The sequence below is a fragment of the Rhinatrema bivittatum genome, chromosome 4 (genome assembly GCF_901001135.1).
Source record: "Rhinatrema bivittatum chromosome 4, aRhiBiv1.1, whole genome shotgun sequence".
Classification (NCBI taxonomy): domain Eukaryota; kingdom Metazoa; phylum Chordata; class Amphibia; order Gymnophiona; family Rhinatrematidae; genus Rhinatrema; species Rhinatrema bivittatum.
The window spans coordinates 106557194-106577682 of NC_042618.1; the positions used below are offsets into that span (position 1 = coordinate 106557194).

General features: G+C 43.7%; 1 protein-coding gene across 6 annotated transcripts in view; it reads left to right on the forward strand.

Moving 5' to 3' along the window:
* Positions 1-993: 993 nt before the first annotated feature.
* The window catches only part of ZNF106 (zinc finger protein 106), a 152236-nt gene continuing 132740 nt past the window's right edge, over positions 994-20489 (forward strand). Inside the window, exons 1-4 of one of the 6 annotated variants that reach the window (XM_029598621.1) lie at positions 994-1103; positions 2898-2982; positions 6097-6158; positions 16063-16263. In XM_029598621.1, the coding sequence (XP_029454481.1) occupies positions 2929-2982; positions 6097-6158; positions 16063-16263 (317 nt within the window). In that variant the 5' untranslated portion in view covers positions 994-1103; positions 2898-2928. Of the gene's footprint in view, positions 1517-2897; positions 2983-6096; positions 6159-16062; positions 16264-20489 lie in introns of all 6 variants that reach the window. The other 5 variants (XR_003856292.1, XR_003856291.1, XM_029598624.1 and 2 more) reach the window with 5 other exon arrangements.

The window sequence follows — 20489 nt, forward strand, 5'->3', positions numbered from 1 at the left end:
CTGCGGTGAATGAGCGAGGGGAAGGGGGAGTGAGGGAAAAGAAGTGTAGACGGGTGCAGTGTCCAAAAACGGAGGGAAATTTTTTTTTTTAAAGTAGCCCGTTTTAACGGGCTTAACGGCTTGTATATTTACAAGCCCTTCCCTCACTCTCACCTCCCCCATCATTCTCTCTCCCACTCCCTCCTCTTCCCCACTCTCACCTCCCATCTCATTCTCCCTCCTCTTCCCCCACTCACCTCCCATCTCATTCTCCCACCTCTTCCCCCACTCTCACCTCCCATCTCATTCTCCCTCCTCTTCCCCCACTCTCACCTCCCCCATCATTCTCTCTCCCACTCCCTCCTCTTCCCCCACTCTCACCTCCCATCTCATTCTCCCTCCTCTTCCCCCACTCACCTCCCATCTCATTCTCCCACCTCTTCCCCCACTCTCACCCTCCCATCTCATTCTCCCTCCTCTTCCCCCCCTCTCACCTCCCATCTCATTCTCCCTCCTCTTCCCCCACTCTCACCTCCCCCCTCATTCTCCCTTCCCCCACTCTCACCTCCCCCCTCACTCTCATTCTCCCTCCCCTTCCCTCACTCTCACCTCCCTCCTCACTCTCCCTCCCACTCCCGCAGTCATTCCCCACCCACTCTCAATCCCCACCCCCTTCCCTCTCCCTCTTATGCTCTTCAGCGTGGCCTGCTCATGGAGACGGGAGATCTCCGGGGATCCCTCCCCAGCGCGCACCGCCGCCACATTGCCTCCCGATATCGCTGCTGCCGCCGTACCTCGGCCCGCCTGACACTTGCATATCGCCGCTGCTCCGCCCGATATCGTCGCCGCCGATCCGCCGCTGCTGCTCCTCCCAGCGCCATCTTAGTTCCGCTCTGACCGACGTAGTCTCCCGCGCATGCGCAGTAGAGCTGCTCTCTACTGCGCATTTGCGGGCGGTCGGTCAGAGCCCATTTATAAGGTAGAAGATATAATTTGCCCTGACTCGTAGAAATGTTGTCCTTCACCCACGCTTTCTAAGAATTTTTCTGTCTGTGATGTAGATGATATAAATTTACAGATATTGGCATCCAAGGTGATACAAAGCTTACCAATGGGGGTAGTAGGTGAGATTTTTTTCTTTCTTTCTTCCAGGAGGACTTCCGTTTTAGAAGCATTTAGTAGCAGGAAATTGACTCTATGCTATGAAATCGCTTAAGGCAGGTGGATAAGTTATAAAATTCAGCATAATTTATTGAATTTAAAAACAAAATACCATCAGTATAAAAATAGAAGCTAAGATTAAGGATGAGCATAACTAAGAGAGAGGAGCCAGAGAGGCACCAGCCTTGTGTCACAGGCAGTCTTCTACCTCAGAAGCAACCCTGAGTTGAAGAACAACCACCATCAGCACAAAGTTGGATCTCATTATTCGTTCATGCAGGAGCTATCGAAGTGCTGTTCCTTGTGTAATTCGTATGTATCCCCCCTCCCGGATGGGCGCTTAAATATGAGAGGGCCTGGCATCTGAGTGAGCTGAGTAAGTATCTCTTGGGAAGCCTTCAGCGGGAATGTGGGTCAAGCAGATGGCATAGTGGACCAGAAGCCTGAGCTGGTTATGGATCTCAGGCTCCAGAGAATCTCCTCTTACACCTCCTGATTGCTTTTCTCTTAAGCAGATCACACCACAAAAGAAAAAATGAGCTTACTCCACCAACGTATATTCAAACAACTTTTGTTTTCTGGTGGTACTAGCCATCAGAGTGTATAGCAGTAGTTTAGGCTGAGGTGGTTACAGAAAAGTGTAGGACAAATGAAAAGTTCTAAATTACAACAAACTCTATACACCTCCCATGATAGGAGAAGTTAGTCACATCACACTTGTCACTGTTCCTTAAACTCCTTGTTTTCACCAACACACACTCGGTGAACATCGCTTCTGCTCTTTTTCTCTTCTAGTTCCTTTCTCCCTCCCAGAGACTCTGTGTGTCAACGTCTTAATGCTATAAGTACCAATGAATAACTCCTCTGTACTCCCTTTTGGACTCTTTGTACTTCACTGTGGACTCTGCTGTATGCCCAAATCCATGTCTCCATAGCTCCCGTGAAGCAGATAGCCAGACACGGTCCCTGGTGTCATCCGACTCCCATTCTTCTGAGACTCTTCAAATTCCCGAAGCTGTCAAACCTCCATCTGTGGGGCCTCTCACTCTCCTTCACTAATGATAACTCCCAATCCAGTCCCCTTGACTGCTTCTCCTTGAGGGGGAACCCCACGTTCCTCAGGCCTTTCCCTTTGAAGGGGAAGGTCCCTGCAGGACCTTCTCATAAGAGAGACCACCCCACGTAGAACCTATTCCCTGGATGGGTTCCCTCCAACCAACTTCTAATCTATTTTCATTTTTCTCCCCTCTTAAATCTACAACCTTTTTAATATTAAGTGACACACTCCCTCTATAGAATCTTGCTCCTCATTTCTCTTAAAGGAGAGTTTCCCATATAGAGCATCAAACACTCTTGCTATTAACACAGTAGAAATGTGTTGTGCAAATTTACCAGAATGAATGCCATCTTGTGAGCATTCAGAATGGTGCACCTTTCACATACTTTTGTCAGCAGAAGATAGTTTTTGCTCTTCAGTTTTATTCTTTTGTCTAACTGGGGCCAAGCAGCCACCCCGCATTCAAAATTCTTCCTAGGTTTCTTAAGTGCTGGAAAAAGGGCTACTTGTTTGGAGATCTGTCACAAGTAGAAAATGGAAAAAGATTAGCAATGCATTTCCGTTTATAACACAGAATAGATGTCCCTTCTCTATTATCAGACAAATATGACTCTAAAAATGGATGTAAATTGAGAGATATTTAACAGTAGCACATATTTTATTGAATATCAGTGAGTTATATTGACTTTTCTTGTTATAGGTATGGTGTGAGACCTTCCAGATTGATCACCATGGCTCAAAAACAAAAATGCATATTGTGTCATATCGTTTACAACTCAAAAAAGGTAAGAGATGATTAAATGTTAAGGTTGAGCTTTAGTATGTGGGAAAGTTAGTTGTCTGATTTCTCTGGTTTTTTAAAATCTTGTTTGTGCTAGGAAAAAAATAAAGATGCACAAGGAAAGAGTTAGTTCTTGAAAGGAAGCACTTTGAAATGTTCACTGGTACCAGGATGTTGCTTATATCTGCTTATAAGCATGATCCTGTACTCATTACTACTAAAAGTGATCCTTCTGCATCTCCTGAGATCATGCTTGAAACATGATTTGTAATTGGTTAGTTAGCAAAATTTCCTAATATACCTACCCCCCTACTGTTGCAAATTGTATGGCGTTACATTCTGCTGAAATCCACGACTACCTTTTTGTTATGTATTTGATGCAAATTAATGGTCAGGGACTGAAAAATATGCTCACCTGCTTGTCTCAGACAAATTGATTTCCATTGTTGGTAAGAACTGGCAAATGCCTCCCCTGCTGCTATGGGAATCAACCCTTTCCTCATCCCTCCATCCTTAACACTGACAGGCAGTGGCAGAGCAGGGTCACAGGGAAAATTCCTGCTATGGAAAAGAAACAGGAATCAGGCGAAGAGCTGCAGGAAGTGTCTTGGGGCACAGAAAGACAGAGGGTGAGGGACTAGAAAAGAGAGAGAACGTGAAACTGAATTGGGAGGGGGAGAACTGTGAGAAGAGGATTACACCTGAGGTTGTGGGGGGGAGAGAGGGCTGCTGGGTAGGGTACACTTTCCAGGAAGGAAATATATTCACTATGTGTACTCCTGCCAGTCCCTGCCCCACTCTCTTAAAAAGCAAGTTATTTGGGGGGGAGGGGGGAGGGATGGGGGCAGCAGGGGTACATGGTGAGTGTATTTCATCCCTGGCAAGTAAGTCATGGAGACATTTTTCAAACCTGCTATAGATCCTTACACAGAAACTACATGCTAGCAGAATACCTCACCTCGGTCATATGTGAGGAATATATAGACTCTCCCCAAGTACAAAATAAAGATACTATGAAGTATAAATAGAAAAGTGCCCACAGAAACTGAACTGAAAGCAGCAAGAAGCTAGACTGTCTATGCAGTGCAACAGTGGAAAAACAGAAATATCACCATTCCAGCTGTATTTTTTTATTTCATTGTATTTAATTGCCTTGTTTTGTACATTGTTAGTATCGGCCAATAAAAAATTTCAATTAAAAAAAAATCAAACAATAAAATCAAGCAATATAAAACATCAATCATAATAGTAAAACCATTCTATTAAAAAGAATAAATATTTCAAAACAGCTGATAAATAGAACATCCAATAATTAAAAACTCAATTTTTTATAAATTTCCCACACACCAGTAAAATATTTTAAACAGCAGATACCTCAGATAACACCTGGTATTTAAAACTAATAAGATTTAAAAAAAAAATAAAAAAATCCCCAACTCTTCATACCCTGGGAACTTTTGATTTCAAGTCACCCTGGGAATATCATAAAACCTCTTTGGATCCCTGGTTGGGGAAAAAAGTGGTATACAAATGTGAGAATAGAAGAGTTAGTTGGGGATGGAAGGTATATACAAATGTTTTCCTTTCTCTCATACAGTATATACACACACATGTTCATTATCACACACCGATCTCTCATATGCTCACACACCCTTCCTCTGTCACACTCTCCCTGTCACACATTCTCACTCATGCACATGCTTATTGACTCATGTATGTTCTCCTAAGCGCATGCTCTCTCCCCACTTACTCGCATGTGCTCACTTATTCATACATGCTCATGCAAGCTTGTGTGTGTTCTGTGAATCAGTGTTACTTAAAACTTTTATTTATTATTATTTATCTTACTGACATTGGTCGTCAGAGGGCATTGAGGCAAGTCCCAGGAGAGCAGGGTCTGGGTGGGCTTTTGAGGAAGGATATGGCCTTTGGTGTGGAAAGATCCATAGACTGGAAGGCCCCAATGTTGTTGGGTGTTTTTGTTTTGTTTTGTTTTTTTTAATATTTTGTAATGGCCGAAGGATGTGAGTAGCTGGCAGCACAAAAGCAGTTGGAATAGGAAGCATTCAACTAGGAGTGAGGCAGTGGTAGGAAGTCTTCAGGCTGCCTTCCACTGGCATAGGCAGCAGGAACGAGGGAAGAGAGTGGGGAGGAGGGGTTTCTCTGTCATTTGCATGGCAGCAGGAGAACTCCTTCCTCAGGCCCGGGCCGGCAGGCTGAGGAGGAGGAGGAGGCCCCTCTCCTCTTCCTGCTGCCGCAGTAACTCAGCACCAGTCAAGCTAGGATTGCCCAATCGCTGATGTCATTTCCCTGCAGTCCACATGACTGACAGAAGCCTGCTGCTGAGTGCTGGGGGGAGCTGCAGGTTACTAACCCCTGCACTAGGCCCAGAAACTTATGTCCAACTCTAGCAAGGAGTTAAATTTCCACATTAAGGAAACATGAGCAAAGCTTACACACCTCTCTGTACTGGAGAGTAGTAGCTAATGCCTTTATTAATGTAATTCGCCTTGATGTGTGCTAAGTTGTGTTCAGTTTCACTCCCATCTACATGCACACATTTTTTGTGCTCTTAAACTCCGTGTTAAATTGGAAGTAAGTTGTACACAGAATAGTGTGCGCATCACTGCATGTTAACATGACCTATGTATTCGGTAAGTCCTGGGGTCAGAGTTTGACATGAAAGGGCTTCATTGTAGCAAGTGACATCTCAAATGTTTGATATTCCCTCGGACACCAGAACCAATATCTGTTATATAGAAAAAAACCAAAGGAAATATGAGGAAAAAGAGAGAAGAGAAATCGCTAGCTGCCCACCTCCAGTACAGTGCATTCTGATTGTGCCAGCTCTGAAGTACCACGGAGTCTTTTTCTGCTCTGTGGCTTGAATGTAATGACCTGGAAGTTAGGTGGTAGGTACACATACCAGCTATGCAAGTCTGTGAGAGAGGCCCAGAGCACAGCTGTTGATGTGGGGTTGACTAACAAACACTAGCCCTTTTATTAATGAGCATCTGCGTCTTAGAAAAGAATGCCAACCATTATTAGATCTTTCCATAATCCAGGACAACAGCTGCTGCTGCCTTCTGCCTCTCACTTTTATCTCTTTGTGTCCTAGGATATGAATGAGCACCTGAGGAGCATGTTACATCACAGGGAGCTCGAGAACCTGAAGGGCAGGTACGGCAGAGTACAGACTGTGCCTTTTAAATACACTAATGATGATATTTCAATTTATTTCCATGTTCCACATACATATATCCAATCCTATCCTCTGCAGGGAACGAAAAGTCTCATTGTTTCAGAAGCACTGCACAGTTCCTCTTTTCATTTCAAACAAGAATGATGGTGTGGGTGGATGGGAGTAACCTGTATTTTATTGTCCGCTTCCAAAGCATTAAGCGTGATATTCCTTAAAGCACAGCTGCAGACCCAAATTACTGTTTCAACTTGCAGTGCTCATTCTAGACAGGCAAACAAAAGGTTTAATTTCTCCTACCCAATATGAAGGCAAATAAATATTAGACTAAATTGGGTGCACTTCAGTAGTTTGAGGTGCCTCACCTTCCATTTTGGTGATTATTTCATTCCCGAGGCAAAATAAGAATTTGAATTATTATTATTTTTTAACTGTTGCCTTTTTGTTATTCCCACCACAGTGACACAAAGTAACTTAATAGTGTTGTTGTATTGTTCATCAGAAAGCCCTCTTTATGACTGACAGCTAAAGACTATTGTTTAAGGAAGCATTTAATTGGAATTTGTTGTATGTATTTTATGTTTTGTTTATTTTATTGTTATATATTATCTTGTCATCTGCTTAGCTTGAAAGCTTCCTTATAAGTGGAGAAGAAATATTTTTGAATAAATAAATAAGTAAAGGATGCATACAGCTAAGGCGAGGACTCCACTTACGGAGTGCTGTAAACAGTTAGAGACTGGCCAGAATAAAGAGTGCACATTGTTTACTTCTGATATTTTTAATTTTCCCTTGGAGTAGAGTAGTTTTGAACACAAAAGAGAGAAGGTTGAGATCAAGAGAGAAAAATAGGATGATGCAGGCAAATCTTTGTATCTTAGGAGAGAAAATTATTTCTGTTGCTTTAAAACAAAACTAATTATATATAAATAAAACATCCCTGTTTGCTACTGTTCTTCTGACTGACCTGCAGTAATTCCCATTTTCATCTGCTTGCCTTGTTGACAGTCTGTTCATATGTTGCAAAGTGCAACCTACACAGTGGTGCAGGTGCTTTTCCCAGTCACGGCAGTAGGCCTAGTTGTAAGCCTAGAGCTCTTTTTCCCAGTGTTTTCTCCCTTTCCCCAATCAGAGCATATGGTAAAATGTTTTCTTTCTGCATGTAGTCACAGGGTAGGGAAACCATAGTTTTTAAAAGCAGCAAACGGAACTGACTTTCAGGATATTCATGAAATATATAATTACATATGTTTGGTCTAAAGACAGGTACATTTTTTATATCTGATTACCCTGAAAACCTGAGCTGCCGAAGAGTTGCCTGCTACTGTGTGTGTATGGTTAGGAAGGTAACAAAGATGTGAGAAGAGGGAACAAGGGAGTTGGGAGAGGATAGTCTTCTCAGAGGTGTGAACATTACTCGCAGGGGCATCCATCACCAATCTGCAGGGCGACAGTCATCGTCCTGCTGTGACAGACTTGGGAGTTTGAAACCTATTGTATTGAGAGGGAAAAAGTGTCTGGCATGGAGTTGCCTAGTGGTTAGGGAAGCCAGGGTTCAAATCCCACTGCCGCTCCATTGCCTCAGGTACTAATTTAGATTGTAAGCCCTTTGGGGACAGGGAAAATATTTACTGTACCCAAATATAACTGGCCTTGAGCTACCAACGAAAGGTGTGAGCTAAATACACAGTTAAAAAAAAAAAAGAGGGGTGGTTTCAATAAGCAATGTTCAGATGGAAAATACTTAATAAAGCATCCCTGTTTATTTAGTAATTAGCTGGATAGCTTTGGCTCAGTAATGACAGATATCCTCGTCAGTTTGGGAGCTGATTTCTATGGCGCTGCTATCATATTTGTTTTTTAATTGGCAAGATTAAAACCAAGAAACGTTTTGGCTACAAGCTCAGTCATGAAGATTTTTTGGGGGTTCAGGGGAAATTGTCACTCTGAAAGAATTTTACAGTGGCACTCTTTTATTGGTAAAGATTTTTTTTTTACACTTTTTGTTTGTTTTTTCTTAACTTTAATATGTACTTAATTTTTATATGTACAAGTTTGTTGATTTGCAGCAACTGATGAAGCAAATCAACAAACTTGTCAGAAGCAGCAGGTGGCAAAGATAAAGGTGTTGGTTTGCCATTTGGGTTGACTAAGATGGAATATAAATCCTGATGATGTATAAGCCAAGCAGCAGTAACTGAAACCAGTGGTGCTCAGACCAGTCCTTTGGCCCCCGTAACCAGATGGATTTTCAGGATATTCCTGATACGCATGTGACATGTATTGCCTCCATTGTATGCAGTTAAACATCATTAGGGATAGCCTGAAAACCCAACTGGCAGGGATGGTGTTTGAGGACTGGTTTGAACACCCCAAGTCTTCAGACCTGCTTGATAAACTGAGTTCTTCCCCTAACCAGGGCCTGTGAGTGGTGCAGAGTGCCACCAAGGAGGGAACTCAAAGAAACAGTCTAAAAACAGCAACTCAAATAAAACTTTTTTAAACCATTTTGTTTTTCTAATTCAAGGCAGTGCAGCTGGTTAGGGAAATTTCAGATGTTTTGTGCCTGTGGTCTGCTGCTGCTTCGAACATAGGGATGTGGCCAGATACTTTTCTGATTGTGATTTTAGTCAATGGTCGAATTCTTATTAGGGAAGCAAAATGTCTTAGTTCATTTAGAAGGCAGATATTACCCTTTTCTACTTTCTACATTGGTTTATTTTGAGGTTTGCGTTTTTTCCTTCCCGGCTTTCATCTTGGCTGAGACTATTTTAAAATAAAACACTCTGAATTTTTGCTGTGGAGAGAGCTCCCATGGCTACCATATTCTTATCCCAGACTCTGGCCCTGTCAGGGCAGATTCTGAACATCAAGTACTGTCCCACTTTACATTGGGATTAATAGGGATTTGTGGTATACGATAGGTAGCAATTAGCAAAACTTTGTGTCTTTTGATGCATGTTTCTGGAGCTGTTGCACCATTGGCAGCCGGCCTGCTATACATCTGCTTTTAGCTTAGAATCTCCACATTGCCCCAAGTGCCTTCCCTGCTAGAGATTTCCTCCTTCAAGATCTGTAACCTTAGGGCCGCTTGACTGGGTTAGTGCTGTCATGTAGGAGACTGGGGTTCAATTCTCAAGTCCAGGTTCTGCCTCATGGCTCAGCTGGGATGCTGCAGAGGGATGGTGGGGAGTCATGATGACACACTAGTAGCCAGACTCTAGGTGCATGCCACCATGTACTTTGTGCTGGTGCAAGCTGCAGTCTCTTTTCGCTTGGCTGAAGAATTATCACTGCAACTCCAGAGTATTAGCTAATGAAAGCTTATAGTGCTGTAGCCCCAGTAGGGATCAGTTCCAATTAAGCTGCGAGCCCAAAGGAACATGAGGAGACTACCAAGCCAAACAAAATATTTGTAGCCTTAAATAGACTGCTTATGCACTGAAATTTTGGGCCTGTCCTGACTGACATGAATTATCATGCATTGTGGACTCTGTAATCCTGTGTTCTTCCTGTGAAAGAAAGAAGGAGAGATCAGATCATGCTTTGCAGTGTGAACTGAGATCTACAGCTGGACTCAGAATTTCTAGGTGATGGAAGAAGCCATTTTTACAGTATCAAGAATTCTTGGACAGGAGGTAGCTAGTGGGAGAATGAGAAGACTACTTGAAATTTGGAATCCCAGAATAAAGTAGTAACAAATGGTTTTAGATATTTAGACTGCATCTTATCATAGGCTGAACTGGGTCCTCTAACCCAGAATGGAATTTAGTCACCCAGATCAGTCATTCTGGGACTTGCACATAGGGTTGATCTTCCAAGCAGTCATTTCAGAATGATATATGGATGTGAGGGAACATGAGCAGGTGTGGTCTATATCAGTGGTTCTCAACCTTTTTTTGACTGGGACACACCTGACAGATGGTTCTCACATGCTTGACATACTGAACATGTGACCATCATGGGGCTAAATGTAAACATATACATTCTGCATCCTCAGGAACCCCCTCGACACCCAACAATGAGTGCAGAGCAGAGCTAGGGCATTATCTGTACAACTCACCATACAAAAAATATATTCTGGTTATGAAGACATCTCAGTAAAAGCAAAACAAACTCACTTTACTGGCAGACAGTAATTTACCACTAATGCATGTCCTGCTGAGAAAACACAATAAATAAGATTGATACAAATGCCTACATGCTAGTAAAATTCCTCACCTTGGTGTCACACACAGAACTGACCTTCATCAAGTACAGAAAGACCACAGATTATAAATATGGAGACAAACTGGAATAGAAAACTTAAAAAGCCACTCTGCATGCAGTGCAAACCTGGAGAAATGGAAAGAGAAATATAGCACCTGCCATAGTCCCAGGATCTGCAATAATGCACACAAACTAACCCGCACAAAGTTACATCTACATTATGGAACACACTCAAACAGTAACAGCCCTATCTATGAAAAGGCAACATTACAAATATTAAACCAGGCCCTAAACACTAATACGTTGCCTATTGGGAAAACAGAATAAGCCAAGCTGCTATAAATCCCCACACAGAAATAATTGTAAAACTATACTAATAAATGTTACAAAACGGCTGATGAACAGAATAACATTTAACAATTAAAAATGCATGTAAATTATTAAAAATTGTCCAAATATCAATAAAATATTTCAAAACAGACACATCACAGAATACCCAATAATTAAAATGGCAGTCAATCAAGAAAAATAAACTTAAAAAGCCACCTTTACTTACCTTCTCCAGCAACCCTCCTACTCCTTTCCCTTGCAGACCAATAGCACATACCAGAAGCAGCAGTGGCTACTGAAGCTCTGTCCTCATGGTCCTCTTCCTTAGGGCCCATAACCAGTCACTCACACACAGTCTCTTTCTCACACACACCAGTAACCTCCATAACCAGCCTGTGTCTCGCACTCACACACACCAGTAACCTCCGTAACCAGTCTGTGTCTCTCACACACACACACCAGTCACCTCCCTGACCAGTCTCTGTCTGTCACACACACCAATCACATCTCTGACCAGACTCTGTTTCACGCACACACACATATACACGCACACACACACACACCAATCATCTTCCTGACTAGTCTCTCTCTCTCACAAAAACACAACACCTCTGATCAGTCTCTCTCTCAACACAGTTTCTCACTTTCATACAAACTTTCAATCACTCACACACACACACAGCCGCCATTCACGCACCAAGGCACTTGGTGGGGCACTTAGAGAAGATAAGGTCATCGCGGAAAGATTAAATGATTTCTTTGCTTTGGTGTTTACTGAAGAGGATGTTGGGGAGGTACCCGTAATGGAGAAGGTTGTCATGGGTAATAATTCAGATGGACTGAATCAAATCACGGTGAACCTAGAAGATGTGGTAGGCCTGATTGACAAACTGAAGAGTAGTAAATCACCTGGACCGGATGGTATACACCCCAGAGTTCTGAAGGAACTAAAAAATGAAATTTCAGACCTATTAGTAAAAATTTGTAACTTATCATTAAAATCATCCATTGTACCTGAAGACTGGAGGATAGCAAATGTAACCCCAATATTTAAAAAGGGCTCCAGGGGCGATCCGGGAAACTACAGACCGGTTAGCCTGACTTCAGTGCCAGGAAAAATAGTGGAAAGTGTTCTAAACATCAAAATCACAGAACATATAGAAAGACATGGTTTAATGGAACAAAGTCAGCATGGCTTTACCCAGGGCAAGTCTTGCCTCACAAATCTGCTTCACTTTTTTGAAGGAGTTAATAAACATGTGGATAAAGGTGAACTGGTAGATATAGTATACTTGGATTTTCAGAAGGCGTTTGACAAAGTTCCTCATGAGAGGCTTCTAGGAAAAGTAAAAAGTCATGGGATAGGTGGCGATGTCCTTTCGTGGATTGCAAACTGGCTAAAAGACAGGAAACAGAGAGTAGGATTAAATGGGCAATTTTCTCAGTGGAAGGGAGTGGACAGTGGAGTGCCTCAGGGATCTGTATTGGGACCCTTACTGTTCAATATATTTATAAATGATCTGGAAAGAAATACGACGAGTGAGATAATCAAATTTGCAGATGACACAAAATTGTTCAGAGTAGTTAAATCACAAGCAGATTGTGATAAATTGCAGGAAGACCTTGTGAGACTGGAAAATTGGGCATCCAAATGGCAGATGAAATTTAATGTGGATAAGTGCAAGGTGATGCATATAGGGAAAAATAACCCATGCTATAATTACACGATGTTGGGTTCCATATTAGGTGCGACAACCCAAGAAAGAGATCTAGGTGTCATAGTGGATAACACATTGAAATCGTCGGTTCAGTGTGCTGCGGCAGTCAAAAAAGCAAACAGAATGTTGGGAATTATTAGAAAAGGAATGATGAATAAAACGGAAAATGTCATAATGTCTCTGTATCGCTCCATGGTGAGACCGCACCTTGAATACTGTGTACAATTCTGGTCGCCACATCTCAAAAAAGATATAATTGCGATGGAGAAGGTACAGAGAAGGGCTACCAAAATGATAAGGGGAATGGAACAACTCCCCTATGAGGAAAGACTAAAGAGGTTAGGACTTTTCAGCTTGGAGAAGAGACGACTGAGGGGGGATATGATAGAGGTGTTTAAAATCATGAGAGGTCTAGAACGGGTAGATGTGAATCGGTTATTTACTCTTTCGGATAGTAGAAAGACTAGGGGACACTCCATGAAGTTAGCATGGGGCACATTTAAAACTAGTCGGAGAAAGTTCTTTTTTACTCAACGCACAATTAAACTCTGGAATTTGTTGCCAGAGAATGTGGTTCGTGCAGTTAGTATAGCTGTGTTTAAAAAAGGATTGGATAAGTTCTTGGAGGAGAAGTCCATTACCTGCTATTAAGTTCACTTAGAGAATAGCCACTGCCATTAGCAATGGTTACATGGAATAGACTTAGTTTTTGGGTACTTGCCAGGTTCTTATGGCCTGGATTGGCCACTGTTGGAAACAGGATGCTGGGCTTGATGGACCCTTGGTCTGACCCAGTATGGCATTTTCTTATGTTCTTATGTTCTTAAGGCACTCATTCTACCACACACCCACACACACACACACACACACACACACAGCCGCCACTCACGCACACAAGCTGTCACTCACACACCCAGGCATTCATTCTACCACACACACACACAGCCGCCACTCACGCACCCAGGCACTCATTCTATCACACACACACACACATACTCGCCACTCACGCACCCAGGCACTCATTCTACCACACACACACACACATACTCGCCACTCACGCACCCAGGCACTCATTCTACCACACACACACACACATACTCGCCACTCACGCACCCAGGCACTCATTCTACCACACACACGCCCGCCACTCACGCACCCAGGCACTCATTCTACCACACACACACACAGCCGCCACTCACGCACCCATGCACTCATTCTACCACACACACACACAGCCGCCACTCACGCACCCATGCACTCATTCTACCACACACACACACAGCCGCCACTCACGCACCCATGCACTCATTCTACCACACACACACACAGCCGCCACTCACGCACCCAGGCACTCATTCTACCACACACACACACAGCCGCCACTCACGCACCCAGGCACTCATTCTACCACACACACAGCCGCCACTCACGCACCCAGGCATTCATTCTACCACACACACAGCCGCTACTCACGCACCCAGGCACTCATTCTACCACACACACACACACACACACACACACACACACAGCCGCCACTCACGCACCCAGGCACTCATTCTATCACACACACACACACACACAGCCGCCACTCACGCACCCAGGCACTCATTCTACCACACACACACACACATACTCGCCACTCACGCACCCAGGCACTCATTCTACCACACACACACACACACACACATACTCGCCACTCACGCACCCAGGCACTCATTCTACCACACACACACACACATACTCGCCACTCACGCACCCAGGCACTCATTCTACCACACACACACACACATACTCGCCACTCACGCACCCAGGCACTCATTCTACCACACACACACACACATACTCGCCACTCACGCACCCAGGCACTCATTCTACCACACACACACACACACACACATACTCGCCACTCACGCACCCAGGCACTCATTCTACCACACACACACACACATACTCGCCACTCACGCACCCAGGCACTCATTCTACCACACACACAGCCGCCACTCACGCACCCAAGCATTCATTCTACCACACACACAGCCGCCACTCACGCACCCAGGCATTCATTCTACCACACACACTCACGCACCCAGGCATTCATTCTACCACACACACTCACGCACCCAGGCACTCATTCTACCACACACACACACACACACACACAGCCGCCACTCACGCACCCAGGACACTCATTCTACCACACACACACACACACACACAGCCGCCACTCACGCACCCAGGCACTCATTCTACCACTCACACACACACACACAGCCGCCACTCACGCACCCAGGCACTCATTCTACCACACACACACACACACAGCCGCCACTCACGCACCCAGTCACTCATTCTACCACACACACACACACACACACACAGCCGCCACTCACACACCAAGAAAGTTTCCTTTCTCACGTGGAGCTTCTTCTCATCGTTTGGCCCAATAAGCCTGGCCTCTCTCTTCAGCTGCCGCCGGCCTGGCCTCCGGTGGCAACATGCGGCGGCACTCCACTAGCAACTGTGTCAGCCCACCGGGGGATGATCGATCCCTTGATAGGCCAATCCGCCCCTGGAGTGAAGGGAAGCACAACTGGGGCAATGGGTCGCTGGGAGCCGCAACACTAGTGTGTTGCGACATACCGGTTGAGAATTGCTGGGCTATATGGTGCAAAAGTTTGCAATAATCCATGAGCAGTGTTTTTTTTTCCTGTTTGTACATGGCCTTTGCATTCCAGTTACACTACTTGTAGTAATGATTTGGTATTAGAATACCCTGTAGCCTTTTGCCACATATAAGAGTTGAAAAATTGGCACTTGACAAAGTATGGTGCCTTCCTTACATTTGTGGTTCTCTTTAACACACTGCTTCCTGATGAGAGGGTAAAACACTTATACACAGCTGTTAATCTCTACCAACTGAAATGAATTTTTTTAGATAAGCTGCCTGCAACAGAATGCTGCAGACCTCAGTCTCACCAAATAAAGTAGGTTAGGGTTGAGGCACCCTCCCATTGCTTGCTGTGGAGCCAGAGTCTTAGAATTCCAGCCTGGGGTCCCAGCTGTCATGGCTTGGGTTACACTGTTGTGATTGGCTGTTGTCCTTTCACGGAGTGTGCTAGAAGCAGAGAATAAATGTGGAAACTGTCTCTGGGTGGGCACAGACCAGCTGGCACCATGGAAGTGCTTCAGAGCAGTTCCCACTAGCTCTGTAAGCCCCTGTACCTCAGCCTCCTTTTCTTCCTCTTTGCTGTGTTTCCTCTGCAGGCAAGATTTTAAGTACAGCAATTCAAGAAGAATCCTCCTCTTTAGGACAAATAATCCCAAGAATTTTGCCTCTTAATTGTTGGAAAAAAATCTCAAGTTATGCTGTCTGATATTATTGAAAAGTGACAAGGAACGTATTTAAAAAAAAAAATCCACTAACAGCTTCTAACGGTGAAAACACTGTCAGTCACTGTCATAGCTGTTCCTGTGCCTAACAGCATTTCAGTGCACTGGTGAAAGAAGCTACTTCCTTCGGAGGAAACACAGTACCGTTGTCTTTTTATTTTTTTTATTTATTTTTTTTTAATGTACCTGCTATGCCAGTGGGAAGAACTGAGTGTCCACCCTCTGCCTCTTTGCCTAGGGACAGCAACCATGAGTGCAGAGTGTGCCGGGTGACGGTAGTGGGCCTCTCTGCTTATGCCAAGCACATCTCCAGCCAGCTGCACAAAGACAACGCCGATGCCCATGACAGAGTGCAAGAGGAGGGAAAAGAGGAGGCTGACGAAGAATATGTCGATAAGGAGCTGATACAATTGATAAAACAAAGAAAGCAACAAAGCTGGTGAGTTCTTACTCCATTACTCTGAAGGGGTGGGTGGGCGTGTGTGTACGTGCATATAAGAGATCAATGTCCTTCTGATTATTCGACCTGCAGGGCAAAAACTAAGATGTTTACTGGCCTGTGATTAGCAGCTTCTTTCTATCTGCTCAGTTTACTGACTAAAATCACTTTTGTATACACTTGGTAACTTCACTTGATAATTTCACTGTAAAATAATCCTACAGACCTAGAAACGATCAGTCTCATCAATTGAAGTAGCTTATTTTGTTATGTAGTAAAAAAAAAAAAATGTAGATGTCTAGAAATATTTTAGTTTCTTTTTACCTGTAAATAAGCCCACAGAGATTGTGTAAATCTGTTAGCCATGCATATTTTGACTCCAGACTTTTATAAGAACTTGTGAGCCAGGTATCTTTTCTAAACCATGCAGGAAAATGAGGTAGAGGAATAGGAATTATTTGATATCAGAAAGACTGTTGTGGCTGCTTGAGGTAGGGAGTTTGCAGAATTCCTGTTTAGAGTGTGGATAGATTCGATACCTGAGATGGAGTGGGGCAATAATGGAAATTGGATGCCTTCTAATAGGAGCTAATGTCCCTAGAAAACAGGCAATAGCAGTAGTGTTAGTATTAGTCATTGTTTAGTAGTGGGGCTAATCTGCTATCCACTAAAAGGAGAACACATCCTGAGCTTTATATTCTGTTTGCAAAATGTAGTGATTTCTTGTCTGGAAAAAGATTCACTTCCATCTAGTAAAAGAGATGTTTATGTGCCATCAAAATTGATGTAGGTTTAAAACAAGTGTATCTTTACTAATGTACATAAGAACAGGGAGCATGAGGGACCCCAGTGGGTATTTTGTTCCATTTTATCTGGTGGTAAAAGAGAACTTATACTTAACCCCTATCTTTTTAATCTCCTTTAAATTATTTTCAATATGTCTCCATTGTATGTGTAAATAACTTCCAGTCCTTTGTTGCATTCCTTCCATTGTGGAGCTTTAGAAACTTAGATGTTCTGATGTAATGTGGGTATTTTTTTTTTTTTTAGTATCAATTGACCAGTTTATCTCTCTTTGGACTGTGGAATGATGTATATGAGACCATATAAATAAGCTTTTTTTTGGTGGCTTCAGTGGAATGTTATAACATAATCTAATATGTTCTTTGCTATTAGATAGCATAAGTGAACTGAACATATGCATTCAACAGCACTTTTGCAAGAAACTGTTTTCAGCAACGACAGCAGCTGCTATGTCATTAAAATCCCACACATTAGGCTTATTTCACAAACTAGCAGATTTTTTACCTTTACTTCACTAAAGACAGAAACGTATAATCACTCTGACATCATGACTTTTGTGAATAGAAAATTGCATTAGAGACATTTTTTATGTAATGTATCCCTGGAATCTCAGGAAGTCAAACTGAACACTTTCATATATTGAACATAAGAAATTGCCATGCTGGGTCAGACCAAGGGTCCATCAAGCCCAGCATCCTGTTTCCAGCAGAGGCCAAACCAGGCCACAAGAACCTGGCAAGTACCCAAACACCAAGAAGATCCTATGTTACTGATGCAATTAATAGCAGTGGCTATTCCCTAAGTAAACTTGATTAATAGCAGTTAATGTACTTCTCCAAGAACTTCTCCAAACCTTTTTTGAACCCAGCTACACTAACTTTTCTAACCACATCCTCTGGCAACAAATTCCAGAGCTTAATTGTGCATTGAGTGAAAAATAATTTTCTCTAATTAGTCTTAAATGTGCTACTTGATAACTTCATGGAATGCCCCCTAGTCCTTCTATTATCTGAAAGTGTAAATAACTGATTCACATCTACTCGTTCAAGACCTCTCATGATCCTAAAGACCTCTATCATATTTCCCCTCAGCCGTCTCTTCTCCAAGCTGAACAGTTCTAACATAAGAAAATGCCATACTGGGTCAGACCAAGGGTCCATCAAGCCCAGCATCCTGTTTCCAACAGTGGCCAATCCAGGCCATAAGAACCTGGCAAGTACCCCAAAACTAAGTCTATTCCATGTTACCATTGCTAATGGCAGTGGCTATTCTCTAAGGGGCGGATTTTCAGAGCCCTGCTCGCCTAAATCTGCCCAAAACCGGGCGGATTTAGGCGAGCAGGGCCCTGCGCGCCGGTAAGCCTATTTTACATAGGCCTACCGGCGCGCGCAGAGCCCCGGGACTCGCGTAAGTCCCGGGGTTTTCAGAGGGGTCGTGTCGGGGGGCGTGTCGGGGGCGGGCCCGAACCGCGCGGTGTTTTCGGGGCGTGTCGGGAGCGTTCCGGGGGCAGGCCCGGGGGCGTGGCCGTGCCCTCCGGACCCGCCCCCAGGTCACGTCCCGGCGCGCAGGAGGCCCGCTGACGCGCGGGGATTTACGCCTCCTTCCGGGAGGCGTAAATCCCCCGACAAAGGTAAGGGGGGGGCTTAGACAGGGCTGGGTGGGTGGGTTAGGTAGGGGAGGGAGGGGAAGGTGAGGGGAGGGCAAAAGGAAGTTCCCTCCGAGGCCGCTCCGATTTCGGAGCGGCCTTGGAGGGAACGGGGGTAGGCTGCGCGGCTCGGCACGCGCCGGCTATACAAAATCGATAGCCTTGCGTGCGCCGATCCAGGTTTTTAGCAGATACGCGTGGCTCCGCGCGTATCTACTAAAATCCAGCGTACTTTTGTTTGCGCCCGGAGCGCAAACAAAAGTAGGCCTATTCGCGGAGTATGAAAATCCGCCCCTAAGTGAACTTAATAGCAGGTAATGGACTTCTCCTCCAAGAACTTATCCAATCCTTTTTTAAACACAGCTATACTAACTACACTAACCACATCCTCTGGCAACAAATTCCAGAGTTTAATTGTGCGTTGAGTAAAAAAGAACTTTCTCCGATTAGTTTTAAATGTGCCCCATGCTAACTTCATGGAGTGCCCCCTAGTCTTTCTACTATCCGAAAGAGTAAATAACCAATTCACATCTACCCGTACTAGACCTCTCATGATTTTAAACATCTCTATCATATCCCCCCTCAGCCGTCTCTTCTCCAAGCTGAAAAGTCCTAACCTCTTTAGTCTTTCCTCATAGGGGAGCTGTTCCATTCCCCTTATCATTTTGGTAGCCCTTCTCTGTACCTTCTCCATCGCAATTATATCTTTTTTGAGATGTGGCGACCAGAATTGTACACAGTATTCAAGTGCGGTCTCACCATGGAGCGATCCAGAGGCATTATGACATTTTCCGTTTTATTCACCATTCACTTTCTAATAATTCCCAACATTCTGTTTGCTTTTTTTGACTGCCGCAGCACACTGAACCGACGATTTCAATGTGTTATCCACTATGACGCCTAGATCGCTTTCTTGGGTTGTAGCACCTAATATGGAACCCAACATTGTGTAATTATAGCATGGGTTATTTTTCCCTATATGCATCACCTTGCACTTATCAACATTAAATTTCATCTGCCATTTGGATGCTCAATTTTCCAATCTCACAAGGTCTTCCTGCAATTTATCACAATCTGCTTGTGATTTAACTACTCTGAGCAATTTTGTGTCATCTGCAAATTTGATTATCTCACTCGTCTTATTTCTTTCCAGATCATTTACAAATATATTGAAAAGGAAGGATCCCAATACAGATCCCTGAGGCACTCTACTGTCCATTCCCTTCCACTGAGAAAATTGTCCATTTAATCCTACTCTTCAGCCTTTCCTCATAGGGGAGCTGTTCCACCCCCTTTATCATTTTGGTCGCCTTTCTCTGTACCTTCTCTATTGCAACTATATCTTTTTTGAGATGTGGCGACCATTTCTTGAAAAATATGATCTTCAGACCATTCTGTATTTCCTCTCCAGCATATTATGCTGCAGCTTCTGTCTTTCACCAGTATGCTGAGTTCTCACAATGCAGAAAAATACCATTAACATTTTTAAATATTTTCAATGTCACATGATGGTGAATCTGTCTTCTCCATGGGTAAACAATATGCTTCTTACTTAATCTCTCTGGCCTTCTTCATTTTCTGATTATCTTACCGAAGCTTTTCAGAATTAGATCAGGTAGCTCGCCAAAATTTCCTTTTGCACAACTGTCCTTAAGATTTTTTTTTTTTTTTTAAAGATTTTGCCCAACAACTTTTTCCTTTTCCTGTTGGGCTTCCAGTTTATCAGGACCAGCGTTTCTTCGAGGACAAGCAGGATGGTAGTCCTCACACATGGGTG